The sequence below is a fragment of the Peromyscus eremicus genome, chromosome 1, assembly GCF_949786415.1.
Source record: "Peromyscus eremicus chromosome 1, PerEre_H2_v1, whole genome shotgun sequence".
NCBI lineage: Eukaryota > Metazoa > Chordata > Mammalia > Rodentia > Cricetidae > Peromyscus > Peromyscus eremicus.
The window spans coordinates 37594501-37621142 of NC_081416.1; the positions used below are offsets into that span (position 1 = coordinate 37594501).

The 26642-nt window shown below is 42.8% G+C and overlaps 2 protein-coding genes across 3 annotated transcripts in view; both read left to right on the forward strand.

The window, feature by feature from the left end:
- Positions 1–26642, forward strand: part of Pip5k1b (phosphatidylinositol-4-phosphate 5-kinase type 1 beta) — a 287232-nt gene that overhangs the window by 72247 nt on the left and 188343 nt on the right. The gene's annotated exons all lie outside the window — the stretch shown is intronic.
- Positions 5629–8305, forward strand: Pabir1 (PP2A Aalpha (PPP2R1A) and B55A (PPP2R2A) interacting phosphatase regulator 1). The gene has a single exon (XM_059259525.1). The coding sequence runs from the start codon at positions 5799–5801 to the stop codon at positions 6783–6785; it is 987 nt and encodes a 328-aa protein (XP_059115508.1). The 5' UTR covers positions 5629–5798; the 3' UTR covers positions 6786–8305.

The window sequence follows — 26642 nt, forward strand, 5'->3', positions numbered from 1 at the left end:
ATCTTCCTTCCCCCTGAAGTGTGTTCCTATTCCTGTTCTGTTCTTTCCTCCTCCGTTTACATTCCAGGTCCTTGTGTTTCTTGACATATGAACATTTTGAAATCCAATTCCATACATGATGAAGCATATACATTTTAAGTATTTGTATTTGATACATGTTTACTACACATATGCACACCTTGTCTTGAACACACAGATCAGAGTATGGGGCATCTCTGTGCTCCTCTTGATCAGAACAAAACAGTACAGTCACTATTTTGAACAGTTTGGGTTATTTTGAACACCGTAAGAACATAACCATAGAGGGTATGGTGGCACTTTGTGAGGCAGGGGCAGTCGGTCAGATCTCTGTGAGTTTGAGGCTATCATGGTCCACATAGTGAGTTCCAGACTAGCCAAGACTTCCTAGACCTAAAAAGACCCTGTTTCAAAACAAAACAAAGGAATATAATCATAGAATATACATACTATGTTTGAATTCTTCCACCCAGGATTATGCTGTGATTCAAACACCTTTTTGTTTGTTTTTGTTTTTTTGAGACGGGGTTCCTCCGTGTAGCTTTGGAGCCTGTTCTGGAACTCACTCTATAGACCAGGCTGACTTGGAACTCACAGAGATCGGCCTCTGTCGGGTCCCGAGTGCTGGGATCAAAGGTGTGTGCCACCACCACCCAGCTTTCAAACGCTTTTTTGAGTAAAGAATGGCATTGTGTAAGTTATGTATTCAGTCATTTGTGGGTATGTGGGTGGTTTTTTACTTGGGATTATTACAAATAGTAAGTCAGGAATATTCTTATGTCTTTTAGTAGAACTCAGCATTCATCTCTCTTGGTTTTCCAGTATATAAAAGGGTGGGATGGCTTCTTAGCACACATATTCTTTTTTGATACTGACATCTTTTCCTAAGTTGATGTACCAGTAGACAGTCCTAAGCTCCTGTGTTTTCAGAGTAGTTTTCTTTTGCCTAGTGAGGCCAGTTAATGTGGGATCTTGAGATATTTGCTACCTATCTCAGCTTATACTCATAAACATTATGTATTTACATTTCCCATTTATTTGGTATAGACTGAGAGATAGAAATTTGCCTTGCCAAGAGCCCAAAGGCTTACCAGTGAAAAATGCCACAGAAATGAAAAAGAAACCATTCATTCATTTTTAAAAATCCAATACTAATCACAATAAAGTTTACTGAAGAGATGTCTAGTTTTATGGTGTACAAGTGAGTATGAATTTCAATTGTACGCACATAATATTTCATTCATAGAGTGGAACCAGAGTGCTATTTGACTGGGGCTTGGTCCCTCGGATCCTTCCTCTCTCACAATTCATTTGCAACAGTTTGAATTGCATTTTATTACTTTGATTTTCTCTAATTTGTTCTTGATTGCTTTGAGAGGAAGCAATAACTCAATATATTAAACTCTGCTTAGAATCTTCAGCACTGAGCATTTTAACTCTGTCAAGCATGTGTCAGCAGAAGGTTGAAAGAGATGGAACCACAGGGTTCCAGTTTATGAAGTTACATAATGGTTCATTCAAGTAACTTACCTGTGTAGGCTGGAGGGCAATATAACTAAGAATAGCATTCCCGGTATTAGAAAAGGAACTCTCAAAGAGGTGCCCAGGATCAATCTAGAAAAGCCTGTTAGGCTAGATTTCCAAATAACAGTCTTCACTTCCCTTTTGGACAGACTTACATTATTTCATTCATTCATTTCATTCATTCCTTATCATCCATTCACACAAGGACTCAAGAAACACTGAAAGTTTGTGGCAGGCCATGCTCTTGATAGTGGGCATACAGCCCAGAACAAATCTGGTTTTGCTTATAAAGAACTTAAACTTTTAGATGGGGAAGAGGCAGGAAAATATACACATAGGAATAGAGATTAGAGCAAGATGGAAGTAGAGACAGAGAGATCATGTGATACTCACAAAGGAAATAAAACAGGGTAAGAGGCCTGGAAATGCAGGCAGCATACAGGAAGTCCTAGTGCTTTTTTTTTTTTTTTTTTTGAGAACACTAGAGAGAACAGCCAGTGGCACTTGTGTAATGGTGGGAAGGAACTGAGCAGTGTGGATGTCCACTAGAGAAAGTTATCTAAGAGGGTTAGGGAAGCATCTAGATGGGCTGCTGGGCAAGGAGGTCTCTGGGGTTGGAAGTTTAGAGGAGTGGTCAGCAGGAGAGCAGAGGCATCAGAGAAGCCATGGGCCATTGGAATGGCCTTATCCTTTTTCAAGAGAATATACAAAATCCAAGCATTCTGAGTAAAAAAGCAATGAGTCTGTAGCCAGAAGTTTTCTCCTGTCCCACCTGGTCCCCTTGGTCCTGTAGCCGCTTATAAAATAATCACTCAGAAGCTTATATTAATTATAACTGCTTGGCCATTAGCTCAGGCTTATTACTGACTAGCTCTTACACTTAAATTAACCCATAATTCTTAATCTATGTTTCACCATGTTTTCTGTGGTTTACTGGTCTGCTGGCATGTTGTTGTTCCTTTGGTGGCAACTGGCATCTCTTTCCCTTTGCCTTTCTTCTTCCTCCCTCTCCAGTTGGAATGTACCGCCTAAACTTATTCTGCCTCACCATTGGCCAGATAGCTTCATGTATCAACCAATCAGAGCAATACATATTAACAGCTTACAGAAAGACATCCCACAGCAATGAGTCAAATTTTCAAAAATTATTATCTTGAAAATTGGGTAAAGTGGACTGTAAAGGCATGAAATGAAAACAAGTTGAGACCTCTAACTGGTATGTTCAGGCAAAAAACGAATGGCATAAATGTTTTATTTTGTGGAATTATCACAATAACTGCACTTTAATAATAACATTAATACCTGGACATCAGACATGTGTAAACAATGACTGGCTTATTACCAATAATTAGTAATCTCTTACAGATATTTTAAAATAAATTCTATGACAAGAGTCTTCCATTACCTATTTTTATGAACATGTTTCTCTCTCTGCTGTTTTAAGTTAATGTACCATTCTTTGCAGCCGTTCACAACTGACACACTCCTCCCTCTTCATCTTCTGAGTACAAAAGGATCTCCCATATACATCTCCTGCTACTCTGAGCTTTTAGAGCATCCTTCTGTCTCAGAGTTAATCATCAAATTCTCCCACAGTCCGTGTGAAATTCATCAAGCAGCAGCATATCAGTTTTATATTGAGACTTTGATTTATATTGGTTCAGGCCTTTGTTCTTCCACATTACTGGCAATTGGGCCTTTTTGGTTTGTTTTATTTATTTATTTATGTATTTTACAGCCGACCCTTTCTAACAATATCAATAACTAATTTATAACATACAACTTATGGATCAGCATTTAATTTATAAAACTGCAATAAGGAGAAAATGGGACTTTGGAGTGCTGAAGTGACTGGAGCAATAGACACTGAAAAACACCGGTTTGCTCCACCTGCCGTTTTTTGCCTTCACTTCATCTTTGAAACATCTGGCAGATCCTAAAGCATGGCTCTCATTATGTCATTCTTCTTGTCAGAATCTGAGCAGCACCCTACTGCCTGGCATGTTAAATATAGATACTTCTACCAGGCACTCACATCTCCATTCTCTGACTCCATCTTTTCCCCATTATTCTTCTCCAGATACTTACTTCATCATAGTCAAGCACTATGCTGTAGTCATCTGCTCCTTCTATATAAAGTGTCATCCATTAAAATCCTACCTGTCCTTCAAATCCTGTCTCATACAGGCCTTTACACTGCCACTAAAATGCAAATGATTTCTTTGAGTCCTGAAACATCATTGCAGATAGAGGCAGCAGTGAGCATGCTAAGGGCTTATACCTACAGAGGCCGGGTTCTCTGAGGATTTTACTTAACATCTGGTTTTCCCTGAAAATTGGGGTCAATAATAACACCTACCCCATGAGGCTGTTGTGAGGTTTTAATGGGTTATGGCATCATGTAAATAAGTTCTATAACAGATATGAATTATTTACCATTATTTGATCTTCAGGACCTGTATTTAGTAGACACTTCAAATAAAATAGCTGTGCAGTGCTGAATGTCACGGATCTCTGTATCTTACTTTCTTCAGCTGAAAAAAATTACTATCAAAGTGGCCACATTTGTATCTAAAAGTCACCCCAACCCTACCAAAACTAAACTCAACCTCCGCCCCAATGTTCCTTTCCTATCTATTGGATATTACCATCTAAATTACCCATTTTTTGAACACCTAAATTTAATCTATTGGCCAGTCTTAGTGATGGAACCCCAGATCGTACCGAGTCCACCCACTTCTTCCCATCACTCCTGCTACAACCTAGTCCAGTACTGTGCTCTCGGCAGCAGCTCCCTAATCTACCTTTTGGCTGCTACTCTTGCCTCTTACTCTTTCAGCTCATTTTCCATGTAGCCAGACTAGTGTTTAAAGCATAAACCAAGCTTAGTGTGATGCAGTCTGCTCTGAGTCCTACTTCCTTGGGGGCTGCGATGGATCACTGGAGCTCAGGAGTTTGAGATTAGCCTGAGCAAAAACAGAGTGAGACTCCATCTCAAACAATACCATACAAATAAAGGTCAAACCTATTGTTCCCCTGCCTAACACTCCTCAGTGGCTCCCATGAGCTACTCAGTCCTTTGCCCTCTCAGGTCACTGTTCCCATCACGCTTCTCCCCCGCCCCCCCTCCCCGCCCGCCCCCAGTTCCTCCCCTGACCAGTGGATGCCTTGGCTCTTAGCATTAGTTGGAACACTCAACCCCCAGCAGTCCACATGACTTGTCATTTACAACTTAACTCTACCTAATTGCCCCTTAACTTTTCTCGGTAGTACTCAACCACACCATCCTACTTTTACTCCCCACCCCCGCAAAAGGTTTGCCACCCCAAGTCCCCTATTTTGTCATTCCAGTCCCACCCAGTAGAAAACTAAATGTCTTCTGGTACACAGTAAGTAGGTATGCTGGGCTAGGAGACTTGACTGAATAAAAGAACAAATACAAACCCGCTTTTAATGAGATACAAAGTTCTGTATTAATTACATAAGCTCAAAACTGTTATTCTTTAAATGTGTCTATTTTTCCTTTCATTCAAGCCTCCATACTGAGTGACCATTAGCGGCAGAAACAGGACAGCTTAAAAAGTCAGAAAGCGTCTTCCTCCCATCAGCCTTAAGTTTGCTATTCTCTCCCTCGCCCCTCCCAGACTCTGCCTTAGTGTAAATGACCGTCCTCGCCGGCCTCTTCCCTGTAGGTTCTAATCACCCTTAGATTAGATTGGTCTTATTCTCCAGACCGCAGCCGCCGAAGGACAGTTCGGCTGCTCCCGTACCCTCTGCCGTTCCTTGAGAACGCCTGGGAGTTTTCATTGTTATCAAGACAGACCAGAACTTGCTCTTGTCCACCACCAGGCTAACACTTCTGGTTCCCGTCTGCCACCTAGCTGGGTAGCAGGGGCTTCCCGCTTCCCGGACAGTTTCACAACGCGCCGCTGTTGCCTCCTTTAGATCTCGGAGGCCTGTGCCCCTTCCCTCTGGAAGGCCACCCAGCCTCGGCCATGCTCCATCATAAAGCCCCACATCGCCAAGGGCCCGTCTTTCTGAGCTCACACTTGCTTCACAAACAGACTTCTCAATGCCGCGGCCTTAATAACCTGCCTTCCCGCGAGCCCGCGCCCAGCGACTATTTGCGGAAGGAACGAACGGACGCGTCCACCAACCACGGCTCGCCCTTCCCCCGCCGCTGCGCCGCAGCCATGACGCCTTAAGCTGGCGCCGCGAGGACGGGCGTGTCAGGGCGCCTGCGCGGCGGGGCGCGCATGCGCAGAGGCGCGAGCCTGCTGACAGATTCTCGAAGGCGGCGGCGGCGGCGGCGGCCTTGGGCCGCGGGGAATGGGAGTCTCAGGGCCCTGACTGAGCACCGCCCCCGCCTCCCCTGCCGAGACATGGCTCAGGAGAAGATGGAGCTGGACCTGGAGCTGCCCGCGGGCACGGGCGCGAGCCCGGCGGAGGGCGGTGGCCCGGGCGGTGGGGGCCTCCGGAGGTCTAACAGCGCCCCCCTGATCCACGGCCTCAGCGACTCCTCGCCGGTTTTCCAGGCCGAGGCGCCCAGCGCCAGGCGGAACAGCACGACGTTCCCCAGCCGCCACGGCCTGCTGCTCCCGGCCTCGCCGGTCCGCATGCACAGCAGCCGCTTGCACCAGATCAAACAGGAGGAGGGCATGGACCTGATCAACCGAGAGACGGTCCACGAGCGCGAGGTGCAGACCGCAATGCAGATAAGCCACTCCTGGGAGGAAAGTTTCAGCCTGAGTGACAACGACGTGGAGAAGTCCGCCTCCCCAAAGCGCATCGATTTCATTCCGGTGTCTCCAGCACCGTCACCCACCCGGGGAATCGGGAAGCAGTGTTTCTCACCGTCTTTGCAAAGTTTTGTGAGTAGCAACGGATTGCCTCCAAGCCCCATTCCCAGCCCAACCACCCGGTTTACTACCCGGCGAAGTCAGAGTCCCATCAACTGCATTAGACCAAGTGTTCTTGGACCATTGAAAAGAAAATGTGAAATGGAAACTGATTATCAGCCAAAGAGATTTTTCCAGGGCATCACCAACATGCTCTCTTCTGACGTTGCACAGCTGTCGGACCCGGGTGTGTGTGTGTCCTCCGATACCCTGGATGGGAACAGCAGCAGTGCCGGATCTTCCTGTAACTCACCAGCGAAAGTCAGCACTACCACCGACTCTCCTGTGTCGCCTGCCCAAGCGGCCTCCCCCTTTATCCCAGTAGATGAACTTTCATCTAAGTGATTCACCCGTCTTGATCTCCCCCTCCCCCAATGGAGAGACAGAATCAAGTTAGAGCAAGCACTGAACTTTGTCGATTAAGTTGAGGCTGTTTCCTATTTGACTTTCCCCCTTTTTTGGAAATTCCTGAAATGTTATTCTAGAGAATTTCTATGTCAGGTTCCTGCGGACGCCCTTGAATTCAGTGTAGTAATATTTTCGGACTTTTTATCAATAAGTGTGTTGAAGCATACATTTTACGCTGCTAATATGTCTAAATACATATGTTATCCCTTGATTTTTTAAATAATTGAGAGCTCTATTTATTTATGGGATTATTAAGTTCTGATGAAAATATAAATGTTGAATTTCAGTTTAGTAAACTGATGTTTTAAAATTCCATAGTTCATGGCACACTAATTTTTAATGTTTTCAATGATTGCTGTTTTCCATCTATTGAACTTACCTACTTACAGCTTTAAACAAAAATGTTAGTCACATCAGTCCACTGATTGTCTAGTTTACCCATAGTCCTTGGATATTTAACGTCCTAGGCACAGAAGTGGATGGGAGGGAAAATAACAAAAAGAAGTAACATTTTGCAGCAAATATTTTAAAATTAAGTATATAAAAGTAAACATGTAAGGACATTTTATAACGAAATTTGAATAGTAACTGTAGTAAATCACATCACTATAACTACAAAAATGAAGTTTCTTTTTTAAAACATTTTTAACCAGAAAGTGCATTCTCGTGGGTATAATCCTAAACGTTCAATGGGATAGTGCCTTGTAGTCTCAGCTCACTAGATAGGCGAAGGCTAGGCTCTTGCTAACACTTCAAACTTAACATTTGTGAAATATAAATGTATGGGAAGCCCTATGGAGTGTTGGGAGAACACCCAGACAGACGATAGTCTCTCAATCATCAATAGACTTTAAACTATCCAGTCATGTCTCAATTCTTAAAATTCTTGCCAATGAGAAGCCAGAGCAGCATTTGGCTGCTGTTCTGCTCTGCCCATCTGCCACCTTTTCCCTTGCTCAGGAAGGAAGCAGCTGGTTCCTTGCCAACAGGTACTTCCCACCCACCAAGCCAGGACGTAGTTAGACCGAGGTGCCTCCGACTTGGACTTCTGACCGTGTGATACTTCTCTATGGTTGGAGCTACATTAACAGCATTGAAAATGTTACTTAAAGGCCGATGTGTACAGGAGATCAGTGGAGAATCGCAACTGTAAATCATCACTTAGGTTTCCTTAAAGGTGGAATTATAGAGTGCTTTTCTTTTGTGATTAAGATAAATAGTAAATGGTTTTTATATTATACTTTATAATACTTCATCTATCCTAGATAGATAAGGCAGACAGACAGACAGATGGAATGAATAACAGACCAAAAGGAAAATGTTAAAAAAAAAAATACTTTAAGAAAGACCATGACAAAAATTCCTACTTACTTTTTAAAGTCATTGCCTACAGATTTTAAGAATTATATGGAATTTTTACAATTATGAGAATAAATGGAACTGGTCAACTCTTGGCAGTTGCATCAAGTTTCAGTGAAATGACATCAAGGGTAAGATTGTGTCTGTATGTGTAACAGTCTCTGGGTAATGGTGTATTTGTGCTGACATCCTGATTGTTCCTCGGCTTCAACCTATATATCCAGTTTCCTGTTGGGTACCTTGACCTGCTTCCAGAGAAACTTTAATAACCTCAAAACAGAATTTATCACCACATTTAATGTGTTCTTGAAGGCTGATGTCATCGATGCCCATTTCCCAAACTAGGTGCCATGACACCACCAAGTCCCGCCAGTTTCTTCTAACTGTATCCAGGTTCTACTCCGCTCCCTTGTCACCTGCCTTCCTGTGTCTCACCTTCCTTTTGGCTCGGTCTTCACACTGGTCCCCAGATAATCTTACTACACTATAAATTGGATTTTTTTTCACTTTCATACTCAAAAACTGTCATTTATAGCCCTTATAGTTTAGGTAGTTCTGTAAGGTCTTCAGTGATCTGGCTGTACACTAAATAACTTCAGTCCTCTTATCTCATCTCAGTACTCACCTCCCTCCTGCTGCTACAGATACTAAACTACCTGATAATCCTTACATAGACTATATATTCTTACATGTTTGCACCTTTAAAGTGTGTGTGTATGTGTGTGCTGCTGTGTGTGTGTGCTGCTGTGTGTGTGTGTGCTGCTGTGTGTGTGTGTGCTGCTGTGTGTGTGTGCTGCAGTGTGTGCTGCTGTGTGTGTGCTGCTGCTGTGTGTGCTGTGTGTGTGTATGCTGTGCGTGTGCTGCTGTGTGTGTGTACTGCTGTGTGTGTGTGCTGCTGTGTGTGGGCGTGCTGCTGTTGTGTGTGTGTACTGCTGTGTGTGTGCTGCAGTGTGTGTGCTACTGTGTGTGCTGCTGCTGTGTGTGTGCTACTGTGTGTGTTGCTCTGTGTGTGTGTGTGTGTGTGTGTGGACAGTTTGTGGAGTTCATTCCTTTTATCGTGTATTCTGGGAATCAAACTCAAGTCATCAGGAGTATAAGCAAGTTGCCCTGTCTTGCTTTTTGGTAGATTGATCTTTCTCCCCAAAATGGTATTCTAGCAAATGCCTTTTTAAGTCTGTGTGTGTGTGTGTGTGTGCGCGCGCGCGTGCGCGCGCGCACACACACACACACACACACACATGAAGTCAGAAAGCAGTTTGTGTGAATTGATTCTCTCCTTCCACAATGTTGGTTGCACTTGGCAGCAGAAGCCCAAATTTACCCACTGAGCCGTCTTGAACCAGCCCTCCCCCTACTTTTTAATTCCACAGGAACTTTAACTGAAAACAGTGTATCTATAGATTGTAAAAGACTTAAGTAATGTATACATGTATATAGTTAAAAACATCTGCCGTTTACTATGTAAACTTCATTATCTCTTCCTACAGGTAACATCTGCTGACAGTTTGGTGTACACTCTGCAAGATGTGTTGCCTTGCATTTCCCTGCGTGTGTGTGTGTGTGTGTGTGTGTGTGTGTGTGTGTGTGTGTGTGTAGATGCAGGGAACCAATATGCCTTGGCAGCTCTCTTCATTTCTTTTACCCCATGGTTAATCACTCACCAGGTCTTACTGATTTTATCTCCTGGAATCTAACTCCTGGTTTCAATCTCTGCTGCCAGCAAGATCCAGGCTATTGTATCCTCCTTGGGCTTCTCTCCCAGCAATGCTCAGCAGACTGACTCCCGTCCGCTATCTTCTCGTTTGCTGAGTTACCCTCTTAGAATTGCTTGTTTCTTATTGTTAGGAGTGTAGCAAAATGTATCGGTTTTGGCTCAGGGGGCTCTGAAGGACTGGCCTTTGCCTCTTCCCTTGTTTTTTTGTTCCACACTCACTAGCTAGCTTTCCTCTTTCCAGGAAAGGCGCAAAGCTACACAGAGAAACCCTGTCTCGAAGAAAAAAAAAAAAAAAAAAAAAAATCTATTTATTTATATGTGTATGGGTGTTTGCCTGCATGTATGTTTGTGCCCCATGTGCATGCCTGGTGCCCACGGAAACCAGAAGAGGGCCTCAGATCTGATCTTCTATAACTGGACAATTGTGAGCAGCCATGTGGGTGCTGGGGATTGAACTCTTCTGGAAGAGCAGCCAGTGCTCTTAACCTTCCGACTGTCTCTCTTTTGAAATGCCTGGTGTTCGCTCTTACGTGCATCCGTTTGCCAGGTCATTTTCCTGCAATGTATGAAAGCCTTTATTTTCCTAAGCTGCTGCTTTTCTATGGGTGGTAAATCTTAAGTAATTTAAGGCTCTAAGAGTTTGTATGGGTAATTTACATCACCATAGCAACTTCAACCATTCCTCCTTAGCTCACATGGACATTTGCTTCCAAATACAAATTTTTAAGATTAATTAGTGTTGCCAGTTCATAAACTTTGACCTAAAGCAATTAACAGCACTTAGTTAAAGATCCATTGTGTCATATCTAATAAACATCAGTATATTTTTTTATTGTGGCTGTTTAAAATATATATTGTGAATGAAGGAAATCACAGTGGTTACCAAACCCAAGGCTGCTGGATGCTGGAACCTTTAAGCATCCTTAAAAATACTTACCCTCCAGAAGGACCTGGGTCAGGGTGCCTTCCTGAGATTCACATTATTAGTTCAAGCCATTCCACAACCTACCTCAAGAGACCACTTGGGAGAGTTGGCAGGAAGACAGGTAGTCTGAACTTAGTAAAAGGCTGAGATTCCCCCTGCCCCATATTTTCTGGATTGATAGAAGAAGATTAGAGAGAGGAAGCTGCTAGAAGATGAGGCAGTGAAGGCAATGTCACCTGTAGTCCTCGGTGGGTACCAGAAAAGATGGAGTTGCTCTTGGAACGCAGAATTAGAACCATGGTTTTCTTTACAGCCAGAGTGAAAAGGTAGGCAGAGACACCTGCAGGTGTTGGTTTGTTTCTGCAGTGGTTTAGGGGTACAGAGGTGTGGAGGAAGACTGTCCGTCCAGATCAGTAGTAAGTGGGCTTCCCATCTGCTTCCTTCATCTTCTAGTTAATGAGGAACATGGGGTATTCGAGGGCAGGGTCATGAGTGAATGAAATGATTGATGGTCTGAGAATGTGTAAGGGAGAGGCTTAAGAGTGACTAGGAGGCTAGCCAGGTCACATTGGATTCCATTTGAATACACACAAAAGGGAGCGGAATTGACCAGGTTGGGGATTTAGCTAAGGAGGTACTAGTTAGAGTGTACTGTGACACAATCATTCCTGGGAAAGTGCAGTTTCCTAAAAGGCATTGGGCATGGTCAGAGGAGGGAAAACTGACGGACTGTCCCACCTACTCATAATCGAACCTTATAATCTCTCACACCAAAGCACGTGGAGAACCTGGTCTCACTGTGGCACTTTTGACTATATTTTTTCACACATGATTTTATTTAGCTAGAAGAGGAGCCCAAGAGGCAAGCTGCCACCTGAATTACACTTGATAGACATTTGTACCATACTGCTCCTAAAAGCCAAGGCAGAGTTTGTTGACATCTAAGTCATTTTTTTTCTAAAAATTGAAATAATCTTGATATAAAATGTAATGAAGTACTTCTGTGTATCCAGCATTTTTAGGGGCTAGTTTTCAATGTAATCATTTTATGCTTTACCTAAGATGAATGCTGTCTTGGCACTTGTTTTTTAAATGAGGAAATAGAGGCAGAGTGGTGAGGATACTTGCTTGGGAGTCCTAAGCTGGAAGCTTTGCTGCTGGTTGTAGTTGTGAACGGACTGCAGAGCCAGGTTGCTGTGTTTGCGGGGTCAAGGGAGGTCAGTGGATGCAAGGCCCTAACAACAGTGCTGAACAATGAGGGAACTGAGAGCTAATGGCTGTCATTGTGTGCTTCTGAGCAGTTAGGTGTTTCCCTCTGGAACTTCCACTCACTGGAAATGCAGAACAAGTCTTATTCCTCCTTTTCAGCTATCATCCTTGCTCTACGAACCCAGAACACTGATCCTGCTCTCATGGCTGCTGTTTGCTCTGGATTTCAGAAACCTTGAGTACTTTCTTCAGTGAAATAGCTATCAGTACCTAGCAGCCCAAATTTTCAGATGACAATTCTCTCGAGACCCTTTGCCTTCCCAGGTGGGAAGTCAAAGTCATCTAATAACGTAAATTTTTGTTGGCAATAATAAAAATGAGTATCAATCATGTTTATTATTTTTATCTGGAAGATCTCAATGCCGCATTCAGGATGGGCTCAGGCACCCTTTTTACTAAACACACACACACACACACACACACACACACACACACACACACACACACACACAGTTTGTTTAATCCTTGTGGTAACCCTCTGAGGCAGATACTATGAATTTACTATGACTAACAGATGAGAAAAATCAGGTTTGTTTTTTAAAATCCCATTTTTAGTTTTCCCTTTTGAATTTAGTTCCTTTTTGGATTACCAAGTTTTTCTTGGTAATTTATTTTATTTGAGAATAAATATTTCTCAGCTTGTTAATGCACTTGCTAATTGTGTTAGTGCTACCATTCTATTTTTAGATCAAATGATATATTTATTTAAAATAACACCTTTGGGTATCATTATTGTGTTACAGAAAACCATCAGGAAGTTTATTTTCTTTCGTCAGAGGTGAAATATTGAAGTGTATGTAAGGAAATCATTCCATAGCTTTCCATTTTAAATTGATTTGCTATTTCAAACCATAAGAGATACTCAAACCCTCCCTCTTAGTTTTTTATTTGTCTAAATAAATATAAGATTTTTTTATTCTGTTGAATATATATTCATAGACTTTGTTATATTTAATTTTAAAAGATTCAGTTGTTTTTAGATTTACTATTCCTAGGAAACAAAGGCAAGAACCAATTTGAATCTTCCCTTCTTACTCCTCCTCCACCATTGGAAAAAAAGAAAGAAAGAAAAGAAAAGGGAGAAAAAAAAGCCCTTTTGTACACATTTAATCCCAGCACTCAGGAGGCAGAGACAGGCACAGATTTCTCTGACTCTAAAGCCAGCCTGGTTTATACAGCAAGGACAGAGGTATATAGTGAGGCCCTGTCTCCAAAACAAAACAAAACAAAAACAAAAACAAAAAAAAAACTCATTAAGTTAAAAGTCAATTTTGAGAGGAAAACATAGCAGAATTTTAAAATGGTCTCCAACTTCTCACTACCTAAATAATAAGTTCCACTTGTTTCTACAGAAGCACTCCCACTGCCCCTCAACCCCCGAAGACATTGAAATGTGGAGAAGTCAAACAGTCTTTGAGAAACTTTACTCATTTTTAGCTTTACTTCATAGGAAAAAAAATCATCTCATTGCTGAGTAAAAAGGATTCAAACCAAGAAATTTTCATTTTGGATATATTTTAGAATGGGCACTTAGCAGGAAGGTCACATCATGCCCCTTGCTGAACGTTTTGGAAACAATCCCTTTTAGGCATGCTCCAGCTTCCTCCCATGTTTCCTTTCTTGGTTTTCTTCAATAGGGTGGGTTTTTTTTTTCTTTTTTGCAAGTCTTGCTGAAATGTACTCGTGCATGAACACACACTGGAACTACTGCTCTTTTATAGCAGGTCTTCTACTTGGATTTTGAACTAGCTCCTCAGATCTCAACTGCTGCCCTTTAAAAAAGGAGCCAACTCTAATGATGTCATAGCAGTGCCCACAATCCTTTTGTTCCTGATTGTTAGTTTGTCCTCTTTGAACGTCTAGAATAAATTTGGTAGCGATGTAAAAAATCACTCCATAGCAAACGCTGAGTCAGCGTGGTTCAAAGTGGAAACGTGAGAGCCCATCTTCACCTGTCTGTGGTAGTGACACAGGACCACTGTGGTCCTTTTCCAGTTGCCTACTGGGGTGCCCACTGGCTGACTACCCTCTAAGGCTTGGCTCACCAAGCAGCTGTGAACCAAGACAATGGAGAAAGAGCCTTTGTGCCCTAGCAAAGCAAGATGGTTGTTGGAGGTAATCATTCTTCGCCCTCACTTATAGGACAAAGAAAGATTTCAGTGTTGCCATGCAGGATCACTGAAACTCGAGTGTCAAGTGGCTATTCAGATCTCCAAGTGAGATCTATGAGCTGTCACCGAGGAGCAGGTATTTCTTTTAGCATCAGTAAATGTTGTCTGGAGGGAGCTGTCACCCAGGGCTCCCCTGTGAACAGAGTGACAGTGTGGCTTTCCTGAACACTTATTTACTCTTTGTTCCCTTCCTCTAAGATTTAAAGTCAGGACATGTTTAAGAATTACTTCAAGTCACTCTCTTGTTGTTCTCTGTTTTGAGTCCCCTGGAAGACGAGGAGACAAATAAAGACAGTAGTATCAAGTACCAGGTGACTTGGGGTCAAAAATTACAGTTCACTCTTACCATTTTTTTAAACTCCTGCAAGCTGAATTACAATATCATCCCTTTCTCAAGGCCTCATTTACCACACTGCTCACTACAGAGCCCTCTGAAATGAGCTTGAGTGTGCACCTCAAATGACCACCACTTAATTCTAAGATTCAATCAAAGCAAGCAGTGTGAGAGACGGACCTGCCTCCTCCACAGAGCCCCTGGATTCCAAGACTGCCCACACAGTGCCTGTATTTCCTGCTCCCACATCTGCCTGTGCTTTCTGACAAGTGTGTCTGTCTTCTCCTTAACATGGCCTCCTCCTTTCTTTACCCCAGTTGGCGCTTTAACTAACTCCTTAAAAACTTACCTAAAAGCACAATGGTTCTGAGGTCCCCTGGTCCTCCCAGGGCTCTCCTTGAGGATCATCTCATAGGTGGGACTTCTCTTTATCAAAACCACAGCTGACTGAATTCTATTTCTGTGCTTCCTTGTATCTTTTCCCATGCCAAAGTCAGAAGTCTTTTCCTTTTGTCCCTAAGACCTGAGCATAGCACATTAATTACCCCCACTTTTATTAAGTGTGGGATGAGTCAATGGATAAGTGGACGAATGAGTGACACTTTTTTGTTTTGGTTTTGATTTTGTGATATTTGTAGGGAAGTTCCACTTCTTCCATTGACTGTGACGGCAATTGATTGAAAACCTGGTCATTAAGCACTTACTTGGGAACACTGTGTCTTTAAGAGAGAGGAATGCAGTAAGGTTCTTAGTGGAAGGAGTCTAGTCACATGGCTGAGCTCTTAATAGCTTCCCAAGAGACTAGAAGTCCATTCATTAAGCAATTTTGATTTGAAAACCTATTAAGAGCCTCCCACTGGCTAGTCTCTTAGGGTATATTCATGTGAAAAGCCAAGCTCTCTGGTCAGCAGAACACACATTCTGTTTATATTCTAATGGGGGGGGGAGTTCTGTTTGTAAATGTATGTAAAGTGTAATTTGCTATGTATTAAGAACAATAAGGAGATCTGGGAGGTAGAAATGGAGTTTTTGAGAGGAATAGTTGACTGTGAGGAGGTTAGAGAGGTCAGATGGGTGGAGAGTTCCAAACACGGGTGGCATGGGATTGTTGGCTTTGATTTTGAGTGAAAGGGAGATCCATCACAGGGATTGAGCATAGAAATGACATGAACTGTTTTAAGTTTTTATAAAGGACACTCCTGCAAAGCTGAGAATAGATTTAGGGGAAGGGACAGGGTAGAAATGGGGTTCATTGGGAGGCTTTTCAGCAGTCTAGGTATGAGGTGATGGTGGCTTGGATAAAGTTGATAGTAGGGGACACAGGAGTAGAAGTTAAATTCAAGATGTAGTTTGGAGGTAGAGCCAACAAATTTTGCTGGCAGGTTTAAGGTGGACAGGAGCAAGGGAGAGAGAAATCGAGGGCATTTTGTGGATTTGAACCTGAGCAGCAGAAAGTGTTGGGACTGCCATCAGCTGAGACTTGGACATCTAAGTGGAGTGGGATTGCAGGGCTAGGATTGTGGAAATAAAGGTCGCTGATACCCACATTTTGGATATTTTGTTTTTGTTTTTGTTTTTTTTAAAGGCAATCTTTAATAGACATCCAAGGGGGACTGGGGTCAAACAAGCAACTAGATGACCAAGTCTGGAGTTCAGGAAAAAGAGCTACTTTGCAAATACACAGGAGTCAACTATGTGCAGGTACGTTTATAGTGGAGACTAGATGGGTCTGCTAAAGAGTGAGGCATTGGTAAAGAAAATAATAACAAAGCCTTGGGGTACACTGTGACACTGAAAATAGGCAAGAGAGAGATGGGGAAAGATCGATGAGCGACGCAAGAAAACCATATTGCTGCCCCCTGGAAGCCACGGGAAGAAATGGGCGTGGTTAGTGATTGTGTGTGTCCACTGCAGCTGGTCTGACAGGTAGGGTGAGAACTGGTCACTGAGCTCGGGGACTCAGAGACATGAGAGTTACAGGTCACTTTCTTCATGAGAGAAATGTCAGTGGAGCGCTGGGGGTGGGACCCTGATGAGAGAGGCCGAGTCGGACGGGAGAAAAGTCAGGTGGAGGAAAGACAGACAGAAGAAGTTCAGACAGAGGAAAGTCGGACAAGAGAAAGACAGACTGAGGAAAGACATAGTAAAAACAGGTGGAGGAAAGACAGACAGGGGAAAGACAGGTAGAGGAAGGTCTGTCTGAAGACGGACTTGAATCCTTGAGGCAAGAGAACAGCCGAAACAAAAGGTCACCTTCCCCTTCCTTCCCTAATAAGATATTATTAAGCACTTCACAGTAAATGTTCTCTTGCATGTATATGGTTGTAGTTTCAGAAAGAAATACACAGAAAAAAAATCAACTGACAGTTTTCTCCTCTCCCCACTTCGGCATTTTGTAGTGGAAAAAAAAAATCTATAAATGAGTGTTTTTGCTACAATCGTGAGCTAACTGTTAGAGCTAAACCCTCCTGATTCCTTTGAGCTAACCGTTAGAGCTAACCCCTCCTGATTCCTTTTCACATGTGTTGTCTGGCTCATTTTTTCCTTTGTCCTTTACTTCTCTTTATGGCTTTCTCTCTACTTATAAATTGAAACTTAGCTTCGTGGCACAATTATTTCTGTAAGTTTGGCCCAGTTTCTTAGGTTAGAGACATTTTCTTCGTGGGTGAGTGCTGTGAATTTTAAAGTAGTTCATGATCCGCTTAAGCTTTATTTAGGGACAGAAAGGTTTTTTTAATTCTTTTAAAAAAGTATTGTTGAATAGTGGGAGAACAGAGGAGTTGAATTTTTCCTCACAACTGCTCATATTCTAATCATAAAGTATTACTAGATTTCATCTGGAGCGTTTTTCAGTCTGTTCTGATCCTTTGTAGATGACTTATGGACAGCCGGGCCATGTTCATACCCTAGGAGAAGAATGTCTTCTGGAATTAGTGATCTCGGTCCTGAGGTTGCATTTGGTCCTTCAAACTCTATCAAGTACTGCTTGCTCTGCGGAGCATCTCCTGACTCTCCTGCTGTAGGTAGTGTGGGTTCCCTCGGAATCACTGAACTGCCTATTGCCTGAATGCTTACTTGTTGTTTAAGTGTCTGTTTTGTGTGAGTGTGGGATGTGTGTGTGTGTAAATATGTATGTCTGCATATGAGTGAGTGTGTATGTGTGAGTGCATGTGTCCATGTATTTTATGTGAGTATGTCTTTGTATGTGGTGTGTCTATGTGTGAATGTGTGGATGTCTGTGTGTATAGTGTGTGTGTTTGATGAATGTGTATCCAAGTGTGGTGTTTATGTCTGTGTGTATGGCATATCCCTTTGATGTATGGCATATCTCTTTGATGTATGTGTGTCTGTGTGGTGTGTGAGTGTAAGTGTATGTAAGTGTGTGAATATGTGTGTGGTATGGGTAACTGTGTATGTGTGTGGTGTGTATAACTGTGTCTGTGTGTATGAGTTTATGTGACTGTGTGTGAGTGTGTATGAGGTGTCTGTGTATGAGCATGAGTGAGGGGTCTGTTGTGTGATCGTGTGTGAGGTGTCTGTGTATGAGCATGAGTGAGGGGTCTGCTGTGTGATCGTGTGTGAGGTGTCTGTGTATGAGCATGAGTGAGGGGTCTGTTGTGTGATTGTGTGTGAGGTGAAGGTGTATGAGCATGTGTGAGGGGTCTGTTGTGTGATCATGTGTGAGGTGAAGGTGTATGAGCATGTGTGAGGGGTCTGTTGTGTGATCATGTGTGAGGTGTCTGTGTGTGAGCATGAGTGAGGGGTCTGTTGTGTGATCGTGTGTGAGGTGCCTGTGTGTGAGCATGAGTGAGGGGTCTGTTGTGTGATCGTGTGTGAGGTGTCTGTGTATGAGTATGTGTGAGGTGTCTGTGTATGAGCATGAGTGAGGGGTCTGTGTATGAGCATGAGTGAGGGATCTGTTGTGTTAGCGTGTATGAGGTGTCTGTGTATGAGCATGAGTGAGGGGTCTGTTGTGTGATCGTGTGTGAGGTGTCTGTGTATGAGCATGTGTGAGATGTCTGTGTATGAGCATGAGTGAGGAGTCTGTTGTGTGATCGTGTGTGAGGTGTCTGTGTATGAGCATGTGTGAGGTGTCTGTATATGAGCATGAGTGAGGAGTCTGTTGTGTGATCGTGTGTGAGGTGTCTGTGTGTGAGCATGCATGAGGGATCTGTTGTGTGATCGTGTGCGAGGTGTCTGTGTATGAGCATGAGTGAGGTGTCTGTGTATGAGCATGAGTGAGGGGTCTGTTGTGTGATCGTGTGTGAGGTGTCTGTGTATGAGCATGTGTGAGATGTCTGTGTATGAGCATGAGTGAGGAGTCTGTTGTGTGATCGTGTGTGAGGTGTCTGTGTATGAGCATGTGTGAGGTGTCTGTATATGAGCATGAGTGAGGGGTCTGTTGTGTGATCGTGTGTGAGGTGTCTGTGTATGAGCATGAGTGAGGGGTCTGTTGTGTGATCGTGTGTGAGGTGTCTGTGTATGAGCATGAGTGAGGTGTCTGTGTATGAGCATGAGTAAGGGTTAAAAGAGCTAGCTCAGCCTCTGCAGACTGGTAAAAGTGTGTTCCTTTCCTTTTCTCTGCTTTGTCATTGTAGGAAAATTAATCTTATGGGCCTGTTTCTCACCTGTTACCTGGGACTAGTGTGTACTTCACAGTGTTCTCGGTATTAGCAAGAGGAAAAATGTAAACGTGTTGAGCAAACTAGGAACAAATGAATGGAAATCTGAACTTAGTGAATACATGTGTATACATGTACATGTGATGTGAATACCCTTGTCATCTTCATGGCACACTTCGCGAAGAAAGGGCTGTTTGTTTATTCTTTCCCTTCTGCTGACCCTCAGCTGTGGAGAAAATGCAGTGCATGTTGGTTGGTGATGGCAGATGCATGTTGGGTGCCCATGGAGCTGCAGTGTATGTGTCCCGATAGGCTTTTCTCTCAGATGGATGTGTTTGACTTCCAGCCAAACTCACAGTGCGTAGTCTAGGGAAGCGGTCTTTCCAATGGCCAAGGATTCTGCATAGATTTTCAAACACTTGTGAAGTCTGTCAGCTTAGCCCCTTGTCATACATCTTTTTGTGCCTTAGAAATTGGCTTTCCTTTTAACATAATTCAACTTTTGTAAATTTAGGAGAGGCGCTTAAATCCCGTTCACTTTTGAGCAAATTTCCATATGCTTGGCACTTGAATATTGTGAATCGGGTTAGAAGTAAATAAGTAAGTAGGCTAAAACCAATTACATAGCCTATGGACTCTAAGAGATAAGCTTCCATTTAAAAACTAGAAATGAAATGAATGACATTTCTCTGCCTTACCACTGTGTCCCAGGTGCATCATTTCAGACCTCTGTGATTAAGCACACTCATGTGATTTTCACACAGAAATAGCCTGCTACTGTTACCCATCAGCTTGAGGGACCTTTTTCTCTCTACCTGACTGAAATCATGAGCAGGTAAGGGGAAGTTCTTCCAGCGACGGAGGCCCACAGGGTTTTGTCTTTGGCTGCCACTGGAACGGTGGCTATGGCCAGCTTCACTGCTGTTCCTGCTCAGCTGCCACTTCAGCCATCCCCTCTTTATGTTACCAGTTCAACCCTTTGTACTAATGTTCAAGATCAGAAATGGGGGGTCGGGGAGAGACCCCTGGGAGAAGGCAGTGGAGCTAGTGTTGCAGCACACAGGCAACACAGGAGGATGTCTTCTGGTTGACTCCAAGGGGGAGCCAAACAGCCCCTGTGGCAAAGGCGTCAATCATGGGCAGCCCCTCATGCAAATGAAGGATTGCGTTTACACCAAGGATAGGTCCTCTGTGTGACCACCAGGAAGTGGTCCTCAATTGCCCAAGCCAGGATAAAATGGCCACTATAGCTTGGTAAGACATGTCATGGGAAAGCATCTGATGCGACTATTTGAAACAATCATCACTAAAAATAGTTGCAGTATTGAGCTCAAGTTCTGTGTTAGTAGCAAGCAGCTGTAGCTGCAGAAGACCCTCCTCCAGGTGTCCATGGACTATTCACAGCAGCAAATGGTCCACCGCTCAAAACAGCCAAGCACCAGGGAATGGTGTAACTGTTAGTTACAGAATCAAATCATCCTGGCCCCCAATACTATTAAAGCGGGGCTTATGATAAAGGCATGCCGTTAACTTTGAGAGTAGTTCATAGACAGATGGTACCTGTCTCATTATTATCTACTAGGCTCTGTTGATTGCCTTTTCCCCTTGTAATGCACTCTATTTGTTAACCTTGTGTGTCAACTTGACTGGATTGAGAAGCACCTAGGGTACTAAAGCACTCCCCAGGGTGTGTTCCCAGAGGGCATCTCCAAAGATGATTAAGGGAGCAAGGACTGCCTTACATGTGGTGACATTCAGTGAACTGGAAGCCCAGCGGAATAAAGGGAGGGAAGGGGAGAGCCCTCTGACACAGGCATTCTCTCTCTTCTTGGCCACCATGATGTGAACCATTATACTCCTCCATGTTCTTCCAGCCGTGATGGACTGGCACCTCTGACCCCATGAGCCAAAAGACCTGTTTGCCTCCCTTAAAAGTTGTTTGGCCTTCATTATTTTGTCACAGCAGCCGAAAACCTAATGCGGATGTAACTGATGTTTTGAATACCCTTCTGTATCATTTAATAGTTGAGTGTTATTTTCTTCTCTGCTTGTACCATATCATCACAGCCCAACTGTCACTGTCTCTGTAGGAACGTTTTAGATTTTTTTTTTTTAACTTAAACTGTTCTGATGTACACCTATACAAATTTAAAATTTGAAGACCACAAGTACTTTTTGGCTGTCTTAGTTACTTTTCTATTGCTGAAGAGCCATCATGATCAAGGTTGCTTATAGAAGCATTTAATGGGGTTTACAGTTTCCAGATGGTGCGTCTGTGACCATCATGGTAGAGAGCAGCATCATGGTAGAGAGCAGCAGGCCGACAGAGATGGTGCTGGAGCAGTAGCTGGGAGCTTACATTCTTATCCACAAGTAGAAGGCAGAGAGAGCTAACTAGAAATGGTATAGGCTTTTGAAACATCAGAGCCCTCCCCCAGTGACAGACCTCCTCCAACAAGACACACCTCCTAATCCTCCCAAACAGTTCCACCATTGTGGACCAAATATTCAAGTATATGAGCCTATGGGGGCCATTCTCATTCAAACCCACCGTATTGGCCTCGCCAGTATCAAATGCCTGCTGTGTAGACGTGATTCCACTTTGTTTATTCTTAAAATATTCCTTAGTTTGGGGTGATTTATTTGGCAGTTGTGTTCAGAGTTCTTTTGTCACTGGAAAAATAAACCAAATGTTCTCTGAAAATAGTCTGTATTTCAGATTAGAAAAAAAAAAAAAAAGAAGTCTGGGATAGGCTTTTTTCCATTGATCCAAACTAGAGGACTTTCTGTATCACCCTGAATGGCCTGGATCTTGATATGTAAACCAGGCTGGTCTCAGACACTCACAGATCCACCTGCCTTTGCCTTCTGAGTGCTGGGATTAAAGGTGTATGACACTGTGTCCTACATTTGCTAGATTTATGGCTATAAATTATAGGCACCAAGCAAGGATCACATTGTTTGTTTTAAAATGTAAGGATGTTTTGGGTTAGGGTTTGTGTGTGTGTGTGTGTGTGTGTGTGTGTGTGTGTGTGTGTTTTCATTTAATGTTTTTATGTCTCTATATTTCTGTTCTTTCAAAGAAGATAGTTGTTATTCTGTTAGGAAATTGCTAAACCATTTTATCCCAGAAAGTAAGAGGCATGCATATGGCATAATCAGATGTTCTTGTAACTATTTCCTGTCTCAGTGGCATACTTTTTCCCTGACTTGGACTTAATTACTTGCAAATTAAGATCCACAAAGAGATTAAGACATAAAATGCACAAAAACTATGCAGTCGAGATTATCTTATAGATTTTTGTATGTGCTGAAGATCACTGTGCACATTGCTGTCTTTCCATTGAAAAGGCCTTGGGCTGTACATTCTGAGATGCCAAACAAGGTCAATTAAGAGTGGAAAGAAACAGAGACTTAGACTGAATAGATAGACAGGCTGTAAGAACACTACACTGGTCTTAATTATTTTGCACATTAAATCGGTGTGCTGTTATATTACTACCATAAGATTTTAAATAAATGAATTTGTATCCATGATGGCTTTAATGACCTGTGGAGTACCACATAATAGCCAATGTGGATATTTGAAGTTAAGAGTCTGTTAGAGCCCAGATTTGAATTAAACTCACTCAAGATATAATGATTCTGTTATTAATTTTGGCCTCTTTTGTAAGGAAGAGTTTCTGTAGTTTAGGGTGCCTAATTAACAAAGTTCTGGGGAGTGATAATTAGGATGAATTTCTGATATAGTTATAAACTGTTGACCTGACAAATATCTCCTGAGCGTGTAATATGGGCCAGCCATTGAGTTTAATGATAAACTTTAGTCCACAATGTACACATTAAGCCCTCTACTTCAAGGAGTTTGCATTATAGGAAAGGGGAACTGCAATAGAAAGAAAGAAAATACAATCACTCCCAGCTGCAAGTGTTAGGAAGGAAATAAACAAAGGCCATGAACTTGAATCCTTCTGAAGCAGCTGCTTTGGGAAGAGTGGTTGAGGGGAAACCTTGTGGGTGGAGGGGTGGTGGCATATGAAATCTAGTACAAGAACAGGTTTGGTTGTGTGAGCGATTGAAGTCAAGCTTTGCAGGCTAAGGCATAGTTAGAAGAGCAGCAGATGAGATTGAAGAGCATGGTAGACAGTGTCTGGATAAAGGCTTGTGGAACAACGAAAGGAGGGTGAATTTTATTCTAGTGCAAGGAAGGCATTATGGGCTTAACACAAGGGACTAATCTAAGCCAATTTTTTTTTTTATCAATCTTGCCATATGAAGAATGGTAGAGGGGGCAAAGGCAGGGGTCGGGGAGTTAGGGCTGCTAGATTTGTCTAGCCAAGACATGTTGGTTCCTAGGCTGAGGGTAGCAGCCAAAATGAAGAGGAAAAGATGGTTTTGAAGGGTCTTGGGACACAGGGGAGGGCACTCTGAACGGGAAGGAAAGAGTCTAGATTAACTCCTAGCTCGCTGACCTGGATGAGATGGAAACCCCAGACTGCCAGCAGGACAGAGGTATGGAGTTTTGTGTAAGGCTTTAAGATTCTTTATGTCTCTGGAGCATATGAGTTGACAGCTAAGGGAAAGTTTAGAATCTAGCTAACATTGCATGTGATGCCAGGCAGGGTGGCTCATGCCTGTGACCTTGACACTTAAGAGCTTGAGAAAACACGATGTTGAGTGTAAGACCATCCTTGGGTGCTTAACAAGTCTGAGGCTGTTGGAGCAACCTAGCAAGAACCTGACTCAGAGAAAAAAATGACCTGTGAGATAGCCAATCCTTCCATCAGCAAAATGTCTTCATATAAAAAGACATTTGAGTGGAGGTAAAATATTTGCCACTGAAAACTACAAAATATTAATAAAAGAAACTAAAGACTGTATAAATGAACGGAAGTATGTCCCATGATCACAGGTTAGAAGAGTTAGTATTATTTAGATGCCCATATCGCCCACAGTGATGTTCAGACTCAATCCAGTTCTTATCCAAATCCCAATGGCATTTTATAGAAACTAAAATATCCTAAAAATCATTTAGAACTACAGAATACCTCAGATATGCAAAACAATTTTTAAAAAATAATGGAGGCATCACCCTTCCTAATGTCCAAGGGTATTACATACTACAGTAGTCAAAACAGCCTGGTACTGCCGTACAAGTAGATACAGAGACCTGTGAAATGGACTAAGAGGCCAGAAACAAACCCAGTATATACTGTCAGCTGGTCCTCAGCTAGGATGCTGCAAGTTCACATGAAAGCAGGAGTAATTTATTCAACAATTTGTACCAGGAACCCTGGGGTCTGTATGCAAAATAATAAAACTTATAATATACACATAAGGCAACTCAAAGTAGATTAAAGACTTAATAAAATGCCGGAAACTATAAAAATCCTAGAAGAAAGCACAGAAGAAAAGAATCATGAAATAGGTCTTAGCAATGATTTATTGAATATGGCTTAAAAAAAACAGAAAGCAAAGCAAAGATAAATAAGGAGAACAACATCCAATTCAGAAACTTTTGTAACAAAGGAAACCGTGCCGGGCGGTGGTGGCGCACGCCTTTAATCCCAGCACTCGGGAGGCAGAGCCAGGCGGATCTCTGTGAGTTCGAGGCCAGCCTGGTCTCCAAAGAGAGTTCCAGGAAAGGCACAAAACTACACAGAGAAACCCTGTCTCGAAAAACCAAAAAAAAAAAAAAAAAAAAACCAAAAAAAAAAAAACCAAAAAACAAAACAAAACAAAAAAAAAAAACAAAGGAAACCGTCCTAAGCACACACACAGGGAGCCTACGGGGGCGGGGGGGGGGGGGGGGGGGGCGTGCTCGTGCTCGGGTGGAGATGGCGGAGTTAGCCAAACATAAGTGATATGAGATTTAGATCTAACATGAGTGTGGAAATCCTACAAATCAATAGCAAAAGAAAAGGTTTTTAAAATAGGCAAATCGTGCTTTCTCATGTCAGCTCCTTTAAGGAAATGAAAAGGTTGGTGCGATGTGGGTGAAGATACTTCTGCACAGCAAATCATCAGTTAGAGCCTGCAGATACGTGGCTAATTCTTCTTCACTTTCAAACTGTAGGAATTGACATGGTTTTATAGTAAGATTATAAAGTTATTCCTGTGATTACAGTATGCCACGTGAAAGAAATAGATTGGGTCAGGATGGACTGAGTCTCAGGGAAGAGATAAGCAAAACTCCAGAAATCGTTTTTTCAGTTAAGGATCACTTTGCTTTGAACTTGAAAATATATCCCTGCAGGGTCTTAAGAGGTCATTTTCTGTGCTAAAAATTTTGAAATTTTAGCAAAAGCAATAGGAAGCTACTGCAGGATTTCAGAGAAAAGTGAGGTACATAGATTCACATGATAGAAAAGTCACATTAGCAATAGCTGTCCCAGACAGGGTGACTACTAGGAGTCTAAGGGAATCCTCTATGGAAGAAATGAGTCAGTCTCTATCAAAAGAGTAGCAGGAAAATGCAGAGAAAGTTTAAGTTAAAGAATATAAAAAGATGGATTGAAAAAACTTGATTCATCAGATGATGTGTTGAGTTCTGATGGCTTTTGGCTTGGGAGACTGACTGTCGATAGTGCCATTCTCTAAACTGGGTAGGATATGACGAGCTGAAATTGGAGCACAATTAATTTATCACACCTGTAAGACACATAGGAACTCTGAACGCCATTGTGACTATAAAGCTTGAGCTCTGGACAAGGTCTGGGTTCAAGAGGTCTTTGAGAGTCCCCTCAAATCAATTGCAGTTGAACCTACTGGTAGTAGGGATTATTCGGAGGGAGTGGTCAGGGGAGGGGACTGGAGACTACAGAGAGCCTGAGGAACATGAATATTTGAGGAGTGCCTGAAAGAGAGAGCTTGCCAAAGAGATGAGAACACTGGCCAAGTGCTCTGAGAAACTGAGGGATGGCTGAGCATCAACAGTCCTGGCTGTGTCCTCTCTGAAGCCTACCTTCCATAGAAGAAGATGGAGAACATATGACAGGTGTCCAAGATGCCCGCACCCACAAAGCTTGTCTCTAAGTCTCCTCAGACTTAAACATCAGTGCCACAATGACTGAGGATGCCAACCCCCAAAGCAGGGGGGGGGGGTGGGACGTGGCGGGCAGGGTATGTTAATAAAGAACATGAAGAAAGGAGGTTTGGGGTAGACAAAGGACATCACTGGCTATAACTAAGGGAAAGTTGAACCCTCCATGGTCGAGGCCTGGTCGTTAACAGTTCAGTCCAAATTTGAGAGTCTGAAAGGTATCTGAGTGCCGGTACTTCAGAGAATTCGGGGAAGATGCTGAATAGAGACAGCAAGCAACAGGAGTCTACTTGTACACCTGGCGTTACCTTGAGAAGGCAGCGTGCTGCTCTTCTGTCAGTTTGTGAGGAAGGGTGAA

Coding starts and splice junctions, on each gene's coding strand:
- Pabir1 (XM_059259525.1), top strand. CDS start 5,799: ATGCGCAGAGGCGCGAGCCTGCTGACAGATTCTCGAAGGCGGCGGCGG.